The 16983-nt window shown below is 49.2% G+C and overlaps 1 protein-coding gene across 1 annotated transcript; it reads right to left on the reverse strand.

The window, feature by feature from the left end:
- Positions 1-262: 262 nt before the first annotated feature.
- Positions 263-16959, reverse strand: NUCB1 (nucleobindin 1). The gene is made up of 13 exons (XM_081837427.1): positions 16829-16959; positions 15677-15810; positions 13515-13622; positions 12822-12954; positions 12038-12141; positions 10127-10312; positions 9909-9999; positions 8024-8082; positions 7388-7480; positions 5010-5099; positions 2627-2797; positions 2209-2323; positions 263-1041 (listed from the first exon to the last, which is right to left on the reverse strand). The coding sequence occupies exons 2-13, from the start codon at positions 15782-15784 to the stop codon at positions 914-916; spliced, it is 1386 nt and encodes a 461-aa protein (XP_081693553.1). The 5' UTR covers positions 15785-15810; positions 16829-16959; the 3' UTR covers positions 263-913.
- Positions 16960-16983: the final 24 nt, after the last annotated feature.

A 16983-nucleotide genomic window follows, 5' to 3' on the forward strand; every position in this document is an offset into this window, starting at 1 on the left:
CTCCATGTGGAGGTCAGGATGCAACCACTGGCATGGAGGGTGTGTGGCCAGGGTGGATATACACACATCTACACAGTTTATTTATTGTAAAGTAAGGATGGCTCAACCTCCGCCTGGGGCCCCCGGCTGACACAGACTCAGAGCAATTTTTGCTGTTCCTTCCCTTAAGACCCCACCGGACACAGTGGGACTTTCTCAGAAGTATGTGCATTGAGATAAGTTCCTACAGAAGGAAGCAAGAGAAGCCACTGGAAATCAGACGTGTTTTGAGAGCTTTATTTAAATACAAGGACCCAAATAATTAAAAATAAAAAAGGTCAACACTGCAATCCCATTATAAAGGAATCAACTTTTGAAAAGGAGGAAGGTAGTGGCCCGAGTCTACAATACTGACATCAGCAAGAGAGACATCATGTCCCCCAACCCTGTTGATTTCCCCCCAGTGCATCCAGGAACATAGTAGAAAATGACCAGGGCAGGTGTGGTGCTGGTCTCTCGCTCAGTTTCTTCTCCCTCCCTCTGCTCATCTTCCATGGCAAACGCTCTTCCACCTCCCTCATTAGAGCCCTGTTAAGGGCTCCCTCAGAGGCTCATTGTGGCTAGAGAGAAGCAGAGAGCCCCGATCGGTTAAATTTAAAAAAGGGGAGGATTTATGTGTGTGCGTTGTTGTTTTTTAACAGCTCCCATACCTATTTTCTCTTGTGTGCGACCAGAAGAGGAGTGGGCAGAGACTGGTTAAGGGGCAGGGCTTCCATTAAAGACTCTTCCCCACAGTTTTCTGCGATAGGAGAGATCTCTTGCCTATTCCCTTTGCCCATGGTACCGGGGAAAGTTTGGATTTGGGAGCTCCAGGTGCAAAGGGGATGGGGAAACAAGAGGAAAAGGCAACCCTAATTCCCCACAACCACACCCATCAGTGCTCCACAGGATTCGCGTGATGCTGTTGGTTCTGGAGAGGTTCCACCTGGTTCTGCAGGGCAGGAGCATCCGGCAACGAAGGGCCTCCAGCACGGGACTCGGGTGGAGGAGGTGGTGTTTGGTCTGGGGGGAAAGGAGAAGACAAGAGCGTGGAGCTGTTGTCATCGACAGGACTTCACTTGCCTCTGAAAGAGCATGGGAATCCTGTTCCTCCCTTTCGCTTGCCCTCCTGGCGCAGGTGCCCAGAACACAGGTTTAGACGGATCCACCTGCCATGCATGGTGCCACCCTCTGGAGAGGGTACAGAAGTGACCAGCCCTCTTCGAAAATTAGAAGCTGCAGGCAGAGATCATCCTGGCAGCTACATGGGGACATCCCTCCCTCCTTCCCCAGCATCAGAATTGGGGAGGTGGCTGGTGGAGACTGCAAAGAATCCAGAGCGCCATGGCCAGGCAAGCCTCCCCACCCCCCACCCCCCCGCACTCTCCTACTATGGGGAAAGGCCGTAACTCAGTGGTAGAGCAACTGCTTTGAATGCAGAAGGTCCCAGGTTCACTCCCCAACTTTTCCATACAGTGGCACCTCAGGTTACATACGCTTCAGGTTACAGACTCCACTAACCCAGAAATAGTACCTCGGGTTAAGAACTTTGCTTCAGGATGAGAACAGAAATCGGGCTCTGGCGGCGCGGCGGCAGCGGGAAGCCCCATTAGCTAAAGTGGTGCTTCAGGTTAAGAACAGTTTCAGGTTAAGAACGGACCTCCGGAACGAATTAAGTATTTAACCCGAGGTACCACTGTATTGGACTGGGAATGTTCCCTCTCTGGAACCCAGGAGAACTACTGCCAGACATTATAAACAGTTCTGAAGCCAGTTTTACTTGTGATTTAATTTAACCCCGTCCCCCACCCCGTTTATAGCCCACCTCTCCTCCGAGGGGCTCCAGGTGGCCTACATGATTCTCCCCCTCCCCATTTCATTGTCCACCCCCCCCCCCCGTGAGATGGGTTAGGCTCAGAGACAGGGACTAGCCCAAAGTCACCCAGCAAGTCCCATGGCTGAGTGGGGATTTGAAACCTGGTCTCCCCGGTCCTGGACCAACACTCTGGTCACTTTGCCACACAGCTTCTGGCGTTTGGGAGCATATTTCGAAGTACTTTTTAAAGAGGCGGCTGAACTGCACTGCATACAGGCCCAGATCCTCGTCCCTTTCAAGAAAGCTCAGAGACCCCAGCTGCCAACCACTTTCCCTCTCTCAACGGAGAACCCAGGGGATACGGTTCCTCCTACCTGCTGGGGCTGCGTGCGGCGGCTGGGCTTGGAACTTCAGTTCTCCATCAGGTCCAACGTGGGGTGCCTGCTCAGGCTGCTTTTGGGCTTTCCTCTGTTCCATCTGGAGCACAACCTGTAAGGAACGGGAAGCTGAGTGAGCTCACACACAAACTCTCAAAGTGCAATTGCATCCTGAAAACGGCATGCATGCAATTACAAAATGCTGGGACTTTTTTTTGTTTTTGTTTTTTGCACATGTTCCCCCCATGCTTTGATCTTCTTGCAGAAGAAAGGGCTGCAACTGCACACTTCTCGCCACACCAAAGCCCTTTCCCCTCTCGGTTAACCTGTCTCCCAATCTGACTTCTCTCACCCAACAGCTATGCCACCCAACCAAATGTCCACACCCCCCCCCCCGCAACCTCGTGCTTCCCACCTGCTGAAATTCCTTCTTCTGGGCATCAAGCTCCACCTGCCGCTGCTGCAGTTCCTGGTGCTGCTGGCGAAGCTGCTCGGCTTGCCGGCCTAACTCCGCCTGCTGGGCCGCCAGCTCTGCCTCAAAGCGCTGAAGCTCGGCTTCCGAGTACACTTGGGTCTCTTCCACAGTCTGGATGGGGGAAGAAGCAAGAAACAGAGTGGCTGGCTTAACTGACGAGAGAGATCGTTGAATCTGGGAGCTCTTTTAGGTCACGTGACATGGACTTGGTCCAACACAGAACGAAGGGTGATAGCGGTGGTGATTGTGTATGTAGGCAACTCCCCATTGATGCAGGGGTCACGTTCTGAGGCAGCGCATGTTTAAGTGAAATTGTGTATATTGGGAAAATCATTGAAAGAGCTTGCCTGCAAATACCCTCTAAACCAGGCTTCCTCAAACCTCCAGAGGTTTTTGAGACTACAATTCCCATCATCCCTGACCACTGGTCCTGCTAGGCAAGGATTATGGGAGTTATAGGCCAAAAACATCTGGAGGGCCAAGTTTGAGGAATCCTGCAAGCCTCTGGAAACTCCTGAAAACCCCCCAAATACACCAAACTCTCCACCGCAATCACTCCCTTAAAACCTCCTTTCTCAAATTCCAACTCTCCGCAGGCCTCAAAGGTTGGTGCAAAGGCTCCTGGGATTGCACTTGCAAAGGCTTGTGGGATTGCTAAACGTGGTTTTCATGCCATTTTGTTCCACTTCTGGGGTGTGCAAGTAGCACATGCCTCGAATGTGCCTAAGTGGGGAGTTGCCTGTAATATGGATCAAAGTACCTCTGTTGCAGATTTCACAAATACCAAGGCTTAAGCAGAGGAGGCTGGCCCATTGGAGCAAATGGGGCACTGCTCCACCAACCTCAATCTGTCCAGGGGGAGGCGCTGCCTGTCAGCTTCCTCTCCCTCCTCAGCTTCAGGGTTGCTGTGATAGAACTCAACAGGGAAGATGAGGATGGGAACAAACCGAGTACAAACTCCACTAGTCTCTGGCTCTTGGGCCCACTGCCTTCCACCCCACCAGCCCCAATGGGCACCGGCAGCTACTGGGCTTATGTTCCCATGGCTGGAACAAGTACCCACTGAAGAATACTGTTATAGCTCCTAAAAGGCGGCGGCTGCAAAAATGAAAGGTTCTGAGCATTTTTGCTCAACAAATAAAAATGTACTGTAATCAAGCTGAGGGGCGAGAATCAGAAATGGCCACACAAGGTTGCTGCCTTCGTAGTTATGCTGCATATTAAAACTGCTTTATAAAGTTGCAAAAACAACTGTCAGATCTAATAAAGCAATCAGTTTATTTTTTTTTGAAATGCTACAAGCAACTTTGAGCAATTTATAGAAAACTCTCCTAACATACATAGGGCAGGAAAAACCAGTCACCTTCATTTATCATTTAAAAACATATTCTGCCCCAATCTTTTTTTTTAATTGCATGGCTTCAAATCATTTGACACATTTTTTTATTAAAAAAAACTTGAAACAACCTTTACCTTTAAAAACACCAGAACCTTGAGGCTTAGGGCCATCAAAGACAGCCAAGGAAAAAGTCAGCACGTTTTGACAATGAAACTGAAATGTTGTTTTCTTGACTCCGAAGTCTCTCACAAAATCAATTTTCAAAAATTCCCACACTATAGCGAAGGAATCGGATCAGGGACAGTAGGCCCTCTTGATACACAGCCCCAAACAATTTAAGACAAGTCTCCTTCCACGCCAAGGGAATTAGCTTGCCTCAAGCAAAGACAGATGATTTGCTTTTTAGAAACTTCACATGCATGCAGCAAGATTAACCTAGTTTCAGAGAGTGTGTTAGATTTGTCTGCTCCTGGCCTAGGAATGGGCAGGCCTTATTTAACCAGAGGGGCTCACTCCCTCAAGGGCAACCTTGCATCATGCCAGTAGTGGGTGTGGCCAGAGGCAAAGGTGGGTGTGGCCAGAAGCAAAATGGGTGTGGCTAATGATCTGACTCTTTACCTCTGTACAGCAGGCTACATTCCAGGTCTGCCAAACCCAGACTTCTCTAAGCACCTACCCACCTAAATTCATCTGTACATATCCAAGGCATAATCACAGTTCCAATGGCAGGTTTCAGACAGGGAAAAGCACTTGGAACAAGGCTGGAACAAGTGTTTGGCCCATGGAGAGTCCCAGGGCTTGAGAAAGAGAGAGAGAGAGAGAGAGAGAGAGAGAGAGAGAGAGATAATTTCTGGCCCCTGCAACTGAGGTGCCCCACACCCCTGGGCCTGCAATCTGCTACTAGTGACCTGCATCCTTGATCCTTGTTAGCAGACATTCAGAATCTTTTTTGCACAGCAATCTCCCCTCCACAAACCCACACACCTCCCATCCGTCGGCTTCGTTGAATTCCTTCTTCTGAGTGGATTTGAGGAACTCTTCCAGAGTCACCAGGCGGTCTTTGTTAAGGTCCACCTGCAAGAAGATAAGTTGTGAACTGACCACAGAAATCTGCCTGAGCCTTCAATCCCTTTATTAGGCCTTCAATCCCTCTATTAGGCCTCAATCTATTTCAGCCCCTCCCTGCTTTTCTGACATTTTCCCCTCCAAGCCTGTTGGCGCCTCAGAAATTTGTAGCGTATGAGTTATCGGTCCTCCACCCTTCTCTCTTGACTCTGGGTCACTCCATACTTATACTGGCTACAGAACAACACGTCTTAAAGCTTTCACTTCTTAAAGAAAATAATGAGCAAGCTTCTAGCCTCGTTTGCTATGAAACAGACTTGGAAGTAAATTTTGGTTATCTATATGCTGCATTTCTGCACCCACAGAAAAACAAACAAAAAAAACCCCCTCATCTTAATGTTACAACAGGCCCCAATTCAAATCAACATAGAATTATAAATAAACAAAACCAATCACCACAAACCTGACAATAAAACCTACAAAAACAGAAGCAAGTAGATGACAATAAGCAGGAGCAGGACAGGACAAACAACTGCTTTCCCCACAAAGGCTTTTCTAGCCTTGACTTGCCCTTAGGAGGAGGGGAGAACCCACACAAACCTCCCTGTGGAGGGAATTCCATAGGCTGGGCGCCACTACCAAAAAGGCCCCGTCTCCATTTCAGCCTTAGCGAATTTGGAAGTCATCAGGTTGGCTAACTTCCCATCACCCCCAACCTGGAGGGCACCAGGTTGGCAAAAGCTCCTCTCGTTAACAATCCTCCTCACATCAAAAGGTGGGGAAAGCAGAAACAGAGCCCCAGTGATTCAGAACAGAACAGCCTTCCCCCAGTCTTGGGTCCTCAGGTGGGAGGGCGACATCAGGTTGGGGGAAGTCATCTATTCTTGATACTTGGAAAAATACCAAGGTGTAGATGACACCAGCTGACGGGAACAATACGCAGAAAGATCTCAGAAGCCAAATGTGTGGGAGAGAAAAGGGGAAAGCCAAGTTTCCCAGTACACACACACACAAATAAACACACAGGCTCTGCCACCCACATATTTCCTGAAGTCAGTCTCTTTCTCCACAACCTCTCAGGGGAAAGGAAACGTGTGGTCTGGCCCTTTCAACCACTCTGGTAGTGAAAGGATGTTAACTGAAGGGAAGCAGTTCAGTCCTCCTCCGCTCCAGTTGCAAGCTGCTTCCGTCACTATAGACGGCCAATGTTTTCTGTGCTTGCTGCACATTAGCAGAGATTCAATGACCTCGCTTGCTGCCTCCGTTCCATTTCCAGCAACTCCCATCAGCCCCAGGGATGAGTGAAGAGATGGTGAAGAGTTCAAAAAAACACCTGGAGGCTGGCAGTGAGTTCTGCCACCCCTGTTGTGGTCTCTTAGTGTTCACCCTCACCCACAAATTCTGGGGTTTGGGTATTTTTTTATTTTTGGCAAAGCTTTCTACTAAGATGAGTCTTCTTGACATCCCAGATCAGTACAGTGGTACCTCGGGTTACATGCGCTTCAGGTTACAGTCTCTGCTAACCCAGAAATAGTACCTCGGGTTAAGAACTTTGCTTCAGGATGAGAACAGAAATCGCGCGGCGGCGGCGCAGCAGCAGCGGGAGGCCCCATTAGCTAAAGTGGTCTTCAGGTTAAGAACAGTTTCAGGTTAAGAACGGACCTCCGGGACGAATTAAGTACGTAACCCGAGGTACCACTGTACTGTGAATGAGCAGAGGCAACACCACAAAGCATAAACTGTGAAACTCACTTCCGTAGGACATTACGCACAAGAACCCTGTACGGTAGGGCCATGCTGCGGGCAATAGGCTGGGCTGAGAGACAGTAAGCCGGACTGCAACTCCCACAGACTGTGACTGCTGGGGCTGAGGGTCATTGGGGCAGACCAAAAATCAGGAGGGCGGTAAGTTGGAGGGAAGGTACATTAAGTCCTCCCACCAACGACAACAGGCTGTGGGAACTTGGCACCTCACTCTCAGCTGATACGCTAGCACTGTGGATTGCTTTACCACCAGCAGCCTTCAAATAACAAGCCAAAGAGGCAGCGTGGTGCAGTGGTTAGAGCTGGGACAAGGATGTGGGAGAGCAGGGTTCAAGTCCCCACTCGGCCATGAAGCTCACCAGGGCTAACCAGCCTCACAGGGATAGAACAGAAAGGGAAAGAAGCAAGTGTTTCACTGGGAGAAAAGCTGGGGTGTCATAATAAACGTGTCTCGCAGGTGGACCCCCCTTGCCTTCTCTGATCGCAGGAGCAATGGCGCTGTATCGGCCTCTAAGTGCGGCCCAGATGCTTACATTGTGCATGACATGCTCCCGCATGCGCAGCCGCTCCTCCTCCATTTCTAACATGTCGTCCTCTTCGTTCCGGGGGTCGTAGACCTTCTCCAGCTGCAAAGTGGGGAACAAGGGCAAGGTGAGAGGCTAAGAAGTCCTGTTGTGCTCATCTCCCTTCTCTAACCCCAAGGAACTTCTTCCCCACAAAAAAGGTCCAAAGGTCCTAAATCTCGGGCACATAGGAAGCTTCCTCCTACCCCATCAGACCAGTTGGGTCTATTTAGCTTTGTCTACACTAGACTGCCGGGACGTGGGTGGCGCTGTGGGTTAAACCACAGAGCCTAGGACTTGCCGATCAGAAGGTGGGCGGTTCGAATCCCCATAACAGGGTGAGCTCCCGTTGCTCAGTCCCTGCTCCTGCCAACCTAGCAGTTCGAAAGCACGTCAAAGTGCAAGTAGATAAATAGGTACCACTCTGGTGGGAAGGTAAACGGCGTTTCCGTGCGCTGCTCTGGTTCGCCAGAAGCGGCTTAGTCATGCTGGCCACATGACCCGGAAGTTATACGCCGGCTCTCTCGGCCAATAAAGCGAGATGAGCGCCGCAACCCCAGAGTCCTAATGGTCAGGGGTCCATTTACCTTTAGGCAGAGAACTTACCTCCTTAGTGAAGAGAGCCTCCAGTTCCTGCTCATCTAGAACTCCATCACTATTTGTGTCTGAGGGGGGGAAAGTAAGGAAGATAGAGTTAGACCTAGGCAAGCCTCCCTCTCTCTGTGTCCCCAATGAGTAATTATGGGAGAGCGAGTGGCCTGGTTTTGCACGTCACAATAGGCCAGAGTTTGTCTTAAACCATGGTTTAATCACAAATATGCCCACCCCAGCCCCACACAAATTATGGCCTGTCATGTCACCTACAGCCTAGGCTGTGCCTTGTTTCCTTCAAACAACATGGTGGGCTATCAATTAATCCAAGAACAAGCCTTAAATTTATTTCTGGCCTTATTGCACGTGGCGTGTTAGAAAAAAACTATGCTCTGGGTTTGAACAACATTACAGCCAAAAGAATGTGGCTTTGTCCGTTGTTTGAACTAAGTTCAAGATTGTGTTTGTACATTACCCTGGGACCTTGCGGTGAAGGGAGAGTAATAAATCAGATCTAGAAAATAATGTAACTCGTTTGGGGCACATGTGGAGGTGAGGGAGAAGAGAGAAGCTGTGCAGGGACAGGGTGAGGCACGTTCAGAAATAAACCATGTTTTCAAGACTGTGGCCTAAATGGCCTCTGTCCTGTATACTTGAAGGAGCGTCTCCACCCTCATCATTCAGCCCACACATTGAGGTCCAACTCCGAGGGTCTTCTGGCAGTTTCTCCACTGTGAGAAGTGAAGTTACAGGCAACCAGGCAGAGGGCCTTCCCATCAGATGCAGTGGCGTAGCGTGGGTTGTCAGCACCCGGGGCAAGGCAAGTAATTTGCGCCCCCTAACCCCTGGATTTTAGCACTCGAGTGCGAGCGCGCCCCCCCCAGATGTTGCGGCCGCCCCCCTGCACCCCCCACGCTACGCCACTGGGGCTGGGGGCGAGCGAAGGAGCCAAGGACCCCCCCCTTAAGGCTCAGCAGGAATTTATTAAATTTATTATTTGCGGAGCCCCCGCGGGCCGAGGCAGGCGAAGCCCCCTCCCCTCGGGCGCCTCCCCGCCCCCTCCTCTCCTTGGGCTGTAGGTGGAGCCCGCGCTCCGAGGCGCTCCAGATCTGGGCTTGGTGAGCGCCTCTCCTCCCCCCGGCCTGGTCCGGGGGCTTCCAGACGCGCTCCGTCCTCGCCCGACCCCCCCCCCCGCGGCTGAGACTTGCGCTGAGAGCCGAAGCCAGCGGCGCCCCCTTCCCCTGGGAGACCCTCGCCCGCCCGCCGGCTTCCTCTCGGAGGGTTTTGGGGAGAGCAGGGTGCAGCGAGCCCCTTGGAGCTCTCCTCCCTCCCAGTCGGCAGAAGCAGCTGCCGCCTGTGGCTGGGCCGAGGGGATGGCGGCGGCGGCGGGGTGCGGAGGCTGCCCGTGCCCAGCCAGGCGTTGGTGGTGGCGTCGGCGCTGCTGCAGCGGCTGCTCCTCCTGCGAGCAGTGAGTGGAGCACAGCCGCAGCAGCGGCGGCGGGGGGTACGCGCCCGCTAGGGCGCAAGGCTGGCGGTGGCGGCGGGGAGCCCGGCGGAGGAAGGAACTTGTCCCTTCCCTCTGGACTCGCGCCCCCCCAAATGTTGCGCCCGGCACCCCCCACGCTACGCCACTGATCAGATGTCAAGGAGATAAATAACTATACAACTTTTAGAAGATACCCGAAGGCAGCCCTGTATCTGGAGATTTTTAATGTTTTATTGTGTTTTTATGTGTTGGAAGCCATCCAGAGCGGCTTCCAACTACTATAAAATGTCACTAATCTACTGATCGTCAGCTAAACCTGTCATCCCTCCACTGCTATAAGCCTGATACCAGAGCTCCCTTCAGAGAAGTGATGAAATACAGAAATAGAGGAACACCTTTCCTCCCCTTCCTCACCGTGTAATTTGAAGAAAGTCTTGGGGTTGAACTCGTTGGGGTCCAAGCCGTCGGTCTCCTGCCAGACCTCCTTGAGCTGATCACGGCTCCCCTGCATTGGGGTTACAGATGAGGCAATCAAGGCCAGTCAAAAGAAGTAATAGCTCCTATCTTTGCCTCCCACAGGAACATCCGCACGCCCTCCCCCCACAAAAAGACCCTAGAAGTGGTTCCCTTACCGGGACGTTGACCTTGGGATGCTCCTTGTGCTTCTTCTTGAGTGCTTCGAAATGCGCCTCCTCCTCCCGGCGCTTCTCCTCATCCAGAGATTTCAAGTACTCCCGGCGCTCGTGCTCCTTCATCATCTCGTAACGCTTGAACTCTTCGTGGTGAGCGGCATCGTAGTTCTCCAGGTCCTTAGTAGCCTGCGGGGCGAAGAGGCAAGATAATGTCAACAGTGACCAAGTGGGGTGGGAGAGCTGGGACAAAAGCAATTCCCCCTGCTCTAACCCGGGATGCTCGAAGACGGATGCCTGAAGTCCCTGCAAAGCTCAAAGTAAACACAAGAATGTAAGGCGAGCTTGCTGGATCAGGCCAGTGATCCATCTAGTGCAGCATACACATACATAATTTTCACTTTTACAATTTTTTTTCACATTTGCATTCACAAAAAATAAACAATCGTTGACTTCCCTCCTTTCTATGGTTCACTCTAATTATCTTCTGCTGCTGCATATTCTAATTAACGCCATATTAATTCTTTCTCATCTTCTCTCAACTTAATTTATACCGCTGAATTTACTCTAATCCTGCCAACATTTTGTTTTCAATAACTCTTCAAATATTATACAAACGTTTTCCAATCTCCCTTAAACACTCTTTCCTCCTGATCTCTTATTCTGCTGGTTAAACTTGCTATTTCTGCATATTCCGCCAGCTTCGTCTGCCATTCTTCCTTCGTTGGTACTGTTCCCTCCCTCCCATTTCTGAGCATATACGATCCTGGCTGCTGTGGTTGCATATAGAAACAGCTTCTTTAGAGACATCTGACTCAGTTATTCAAAACAGGAGACTCCTAACTCCACTCTCAGTTCTCTCAAAAACCACTGTAAGAATTGCAGCTCTATGAGGGGAATAAGGGACTCCTAACAACTTAATGAACTACAGTCACTCCCAGGATTCTTTGGGGAAAGCCACGAGTGTTTAAAGCGGTATAATACTGCTTAAAATGTATAGTGCACCGTCTTACTGAGCTAGGCAGAGCTCAGACAGAATTGCACTAGGACTGCAAACTCAAAGGCTATTCTGGATTTGGGTCTTGCAACCCCACTTGATCTCAGACCTGCCATCCACCACCCATCCCTTGAGACCAAAAGTAGAATAGATTGGATACATATTAAAAATCTGGGTGTGCTGTGATTACTAAAGGTACGTGCACGTAACAAAAACACAGTATCTCCCATCCTGATCAGCCTGCCTTTCTTCAAAAGGGGATGAGCCAATAAAGAAAACACTTTACAGAAAAGCAGAGAAGCATTGTGGGGGTGGGAAGAGAGATTATCTTACTTCCTCGAACAAACTGTGCATGAGGATTATTGTCTTGGCTCTCCTTCCAGAGGAATTGAATCCTCAACACAGGCAATTACCTCCAGTTTAATTCCCAAAGAATTGCTCTTTTGGTGACTGTTTTCCTCCAGAGCATAAGGAAAGGAAAAAAACTTCACTCCTTTAAACAATATGGGGGAGGAGAAAACGACACACATGGCTGATCCCACACTGAACCCCATGGAGCGTTAGGCAAAAGGCCTTGCTTTTAAACCAGTCAGCCATACTTATAAATATTAATTAGCAAGTGAAGCTTTTTCCACCCTGGAGCAAAATGCAAATCACCTGTTAATTGCCACGGCTCACACAGCTGTCCAAAAGTGCAGCAGCAGCAACAGAGGAGGGTTGCTAAGTGGGCAATAAGACCCACTGCTGCCAGCAAGGATGTCTTCTTGCACAGCACTTGAATCAGGCAGTTGTGTTACGTTGCACAAGTACGCTGTATGGACCAGGGTGAGGTGAGCAAACACCAGGGGATCAGCACACCAGAGGCTGACAAGACAGCCACATCGATTTTGGTAAGAAATAAGGAAGTTCAGACATACGGCTTGAATGAGCAACTCCAGATCCCGGGCTTCAAACGTGTGCTGGTTTTGAGGGTCCAGATGTTCAAACTGCTTCAGCAAAGAGAGGTGATCGACCTGCACATCTGGAGGGGGAGAGGAGTTTGCAGGGGAGAGGTTAAGGATGCTGGTTCACATCTGAAGCTCCAACAGGTCACAGAGAATGGGGATGAGGAGCCTGCACCCCTCCACAGGTTGTCGGGCTACAAATCCCATCAGCTCCAACCAACCTGGCCAGGGACAGCCCACAGAAGGCAGCAGATCCCCCACCTTCCATTTAAGCCAATGGCTATTGGTCAGAACAAGTGAAAATGGAACTTCCAGACTGTATCAGTTCCTGGTGACAACAGGGGATGGGGCTCACTCTATGAAGCCTAACTAATGAGTCTACTGAAAAGTAAGTGTGAGGGTGGGGAGACCAGGCTGGCTGCTGATGGGCCAATCTAACAAGACCATTTTTATGGTTACATCTGAGGAAGCCCAGGCTGAAAATGCAACTAATAAGTAAGTGCAATAGGCTATAAGGAACAATTAATTCCTGATCAGGAGGGATATGTGTCCAAAGACCACTCAATGTACACACACAAATTAACTCTGCATTGGCCCTGGACTTCTCATGCTGGAACCCAGATCTAACACAAACTATCCAAAATGCCACAGTCCCAACCACAAAATCAGGACCCCTGGACTCTCAGTACCCCCTATTTCTATTCCCCAAATCCCTCCAGGAGCCCCACTCACACAACCCACTTCTGTCCCAGCTCACCTTGTTCCATGGTTGCATCCATCTTGGCCTTCAGAAGCATCCGAAGCCGGGAGACCTCTTGACGCTTCAATTCATCAAGTTTGGTGCGGACATGGTGGCTGACAAAGTCCAGCTCTTTGCTGAGTTTTCCGCTCTGAAAGAAGCCACAGATGGCAGAGGTTTTATTTATTATTAGTCATGCTAATTCCACCCTTCCTCCAAGGAACCCAATGCAGAACCTGCATCTCATCCAATCTTCACAACAGCCTTATGAGATAGGATAGGTTGAGTGACAGCGATTGGACTAAAGTCATCTAAGTGAGCTTTGGGATTTAAAGCAGGGTTGGGGAGCCTCCAGCCCAGGGGCCAGCCTTAGCCCACTGGGAGTCCAATTTGGCCCACCAGGCCATTTGGAAAACTTATGCAAGGGCTTTTTGGAGGTGGCCAAGGCTGTCATATTTGGCCTGATAAGCGTCTTGTCCATGGAGTCAAAAAGGTTCCCCACCCTGATTTAAGGCCAGGTTTTCTCAGTCCAAGTTCAGCAAGTGAAGAGTTACCACACTGCAGGGCGATATGTATCCATCACTGCCGCAAAAATCCAAGTCCGGCTCCCAGGGAAGCCATATTTCACTATCCACCAAAACCTCAGAATGCTGGCTAAAGAAGAAAACTATCTTGCTAGCACACATGACCACACAACATAGTCCAGATCACCTTGATGTCCTCTGCATTGGCCGCTTGGAGCTTTTCCCGGAAGTGCCCATCTGTTTCCAACACATTGATCACTTCTTGGAGATAGCGGTGATAATAGAGGCCTGTGTCCTGTGCAAAAGCAAGAGCAATGGGTCAGGGCAACCATCCGGGGAAGGGCTGTTGGCCAGGGGTAAAGTGTTTGCTCTGCATACATAAGGTTCTCCAATTTAGTCCCTAGGATCTCCAGAGAAGGGGACCTGGGAGAGAGGCTTGGTTAGAGAAGATACAGAACTGGGCTTAATGGAGTCAGAGGTCCAATGCAACATAAGCAAACTCCACATGCTAACCATCACCACCGACAACAACAAGCAAGTGGAGAGTTGTAACAAAATTCTGCAGTGTGACATGCTCCTGCCCTTGCACCCCAAGATCCTTCAACTTCCTTATCACAATCAGTTCATAAATACTGTTGAGACCAACAGAAATTTTTGGTGCCATCTGGTCTCTGGCTGAGACAGAATCTGTAAATCTTCCCCTCCCTTTCACAACCTAAACTGCTCAAACTAGAGGCTTTATCCTTGGAAAGATGGAAAAGATACAGTTTAAGAGAAAAATTCAATTAGTGACATATATATGGTGTGGGCTTCATCAAACTTTTGGGACAAAAATCAGCCACCCAGTCCTCCCTCTCTCTCTGAAATGAGAGATTATTCACTTCCACTAAAGTATGAAGTTCTCAATTTCCACAGCAAAACTATGTAAGAGCAAATCCAGCAACAAGATGGGACAAAAAACAACAACAAGCCCAGAGAGATGTTCTGCATGTTAAACACCTGAGATTTCATCTGAACCTATATTTAATTACGCACCGATTTAAATGTTATCTGCTTTGTCTCGTGACCAACCAGAACATTTTAAGAGCTAAACCTCCATCCTTGAATTTATTTTATACCTACATAGTCACCAGATAACATGGGAAAACATTAATGACCTTAAATGTCTACTTCATGTTTTATAAACCCTCTTTACTCCATTTCCTATGATTTATTATATTTGTAGTTTTTTAAAAATAAACCACTGCATTCCAGTTTGTTCAAGCAAAAATGAAATATTCCTATTTCAGAGTTACAAGTAAAAAAATACCAATTGATAAATGGAATGATTTCTGGTACTGGCTTGCAAAGAATAACATAAGCATTTCCTGTACTGAATCATAAATAAACACATTTATTCTAAAGTGAAACCAGAGTTTCAGCTTCCCATGCAAGAGGGCCGTGTTCAGGCTTAGCCCTAGCTATTCCACCCCCTGAAGGGATCCCTCTATACTGCTTCACAATTCCTTCGGAGGCTAAGCGAAGGGCCTTTACCTGTGCCCGTCTCAACTGTTTTCCTACAGCAGTTCTGTCGGGTCGTTACTCCAGAGTTTCCATCGCAAATAGAACATGCACCTGCAATGACACGGCTCTGGAGACTATGGAACATGTAATGCTCTTCTGTCCCAACTGGACAGATGAAAGATCTCGGTTTCTAACTCCTCTCGTGAACAAGCTTCATCTCCCAATCCAGCCTTGGATAGTGTCCCTTCTTCTGCAGGATTCTGACTATTGGATTACCGAGATGACAGCTAACTTCCTGCTTAGTGTGATGAAGAGGAAAGCGGCACCAACTTCTTCTTTAATACCACAGATGTAGTCAACACGCCGCACAATCAAACCTGTTTTTGTACTCTGTCACTCGATGTTTTAAATCCCCTGTTACTTCTGTTATCCCCATTTATTTTTTTTTAAAGTATTTCGCCCAGGACGACATCCACTTTTATTTCCCCACCCCCATTTTATGTTGTTATTTCTATGTATATTATGCTATGGCCACACGGCTAATGCAATAAAATCGACTATGATTCTAAAGTGGTAGGAGACTGGCTTCTGACTCTAAGTTCTGCTAACCAGGAGATAGGATAATGATAATATCACCAACCACCATTATACATTAGGGCAGTGTTTCCCAACCTTGTGCCTCCAGCTGTTTTTGGACTACAATTCCCATCATCCCTTGCCACTGGTCTTGCTAGTCAGGGATGATGGGAGTTGTAGTTCAAAAACAGCTGGAGGCACAAGGTTGGGAAACACTGCATTAGGGCACTACTCAAGAATACAGAGATGTTTAGGATTAGGATTCCTTACTGGTGCCTCAGGGGGAGTCTCCTCTTCTTGCTTCTCCTTGGGCCGTTCAATGGGCACACAGCTTGCCAACCCTAAAAGGGCAGCGCTCAGGAGCCACGTCAGGTGCATTGCCTTGTGTGCCTGTCGCCAAGATCCTATGGAAACCAGAAAACACTACATTAGGAATGCAGAAATGGAATTCCCAAAAAGGAAAGAAATGGCAAGAGCAATCGTTTCTCCACACCTCCCCCCACCCTCAGGGCCAGATTGAGGTTTGATGAGGCCCTAAGCTACTGAAGGTAATGGGGCCCTTTATACACCCAGCTGTCCTTTGTCAACAACAAATTGCCGCTGTTTTTTTGTGTTGAATATATGCTATATGGTAATTTATGGACCTAATAGGTATCTAAAGCCATTTGCACATAAAAAAATATGTATTTTATCAGAGTAATTGTTGAACTTATATTTTGGAAATGTACATCCAGATTGTTTTTTCCTTTAAATTTTTTGGGGGCTCCCAAGAGAGTGGAGCCCTAAGCTATAGCTTGTTTAGCTTATACGTAAATCCAGCACTGCCCACCCCAAAGGAAAGGCAAACATAAAAGTCCAGGAACGGGCAAGTTTGCACCACGTGGCAAATGCAAATCTGAAGTCCACAGACTGCGGCTGACCAGTGTAATTTGTTGCCAATGCCAAAGTTCAATACAGCACTTGAGAACAGTAGTAATAATAACAATAACAATAAAAGCTAGGAGCCCTAGAGCAAGTGCAGAGCAGTTCCTCACTTGCTATGTCCCCTCAACATATCTTGGATCAGGGGGCAGGGCTTGCAAGTCACAGAGCAAAGCTGTAATCCCCGACATTTCACAAGTCTCAAAACATATCCCCAGCAGTACCCGGAACCTAAAAGCGGAGTGGGGAGAGCCTGAGCGGTGAGCTGCATCCTTTGACCTGGAAACCCCAATCCTTCCTGCCGGAGACGCCGAGGAGGCGGGCGGTGGTTGGGCGGCCAGCGAAATGCACTCTGGACATGCTCAAGAGGGCCGCTTTCCCCTCCTTTGTGATACTGTTCTGAACGTCGTAGGGCTAGGAGCCCCCGGCGTTGGCGACCCCCTAGCGCTTGGCCCTAGCGCCTGAAGCTAAGGTCCCGGCGCTGACCCTTCCGCGACTCACCTGAGTCCAAAGGTGCCTGCGACCGAACGTTCGGCCACCTTCTCCAGTCCAATTCCTCTTTCCCAAGCAGGCCCCGCCCCTATATCTGCATGCCTAGCCACGCCCCCTCTCTAGTCCGGGCCTCGCCGGCTACGCCACCTTCGCTCTGTCACGTC

This window comes from Podarcis erhardii (assembly GCF_964252035.2).
Source record: "Podarcis erhardii genome assembly, chromosome: 13".
In the NCBI taxonomy this organism is placed as follows: Eukaryota; Metazoa; Chordata; class Lepidosauria; order Squamata; family Lacertidae; genus Podarcis; species Podarcis erhardii.

What these genes read in the sequence shown, in the direction of transcription:
- NUCB1 (XM_081837427.1), bottom strand. Translation starts at nt 15,784, where the DNA reads ATGCACCTGACGTGGCTCCTGAGCGCTGCCCTTTTAGGGTTGGCAAGC. An exon ending in TGGAGTTGCTCATTCAAGCC is followed by an intron (nt 10,313 to 12,037) that starts GTATGTCTGAAC and finishes TTCGCCCCGCAG; the next exon opens with GCTACTAAGGACCTGGAGAA. An exon ending in GGGAGCATGTCATGCACAAT is followed by an intron (nt 5,100 to 7,387) that starts GTAAGCATCTGG and finishes ATCTTCTTGCAG; the next exon opens with GTGGACCTTAACAAAGACCG.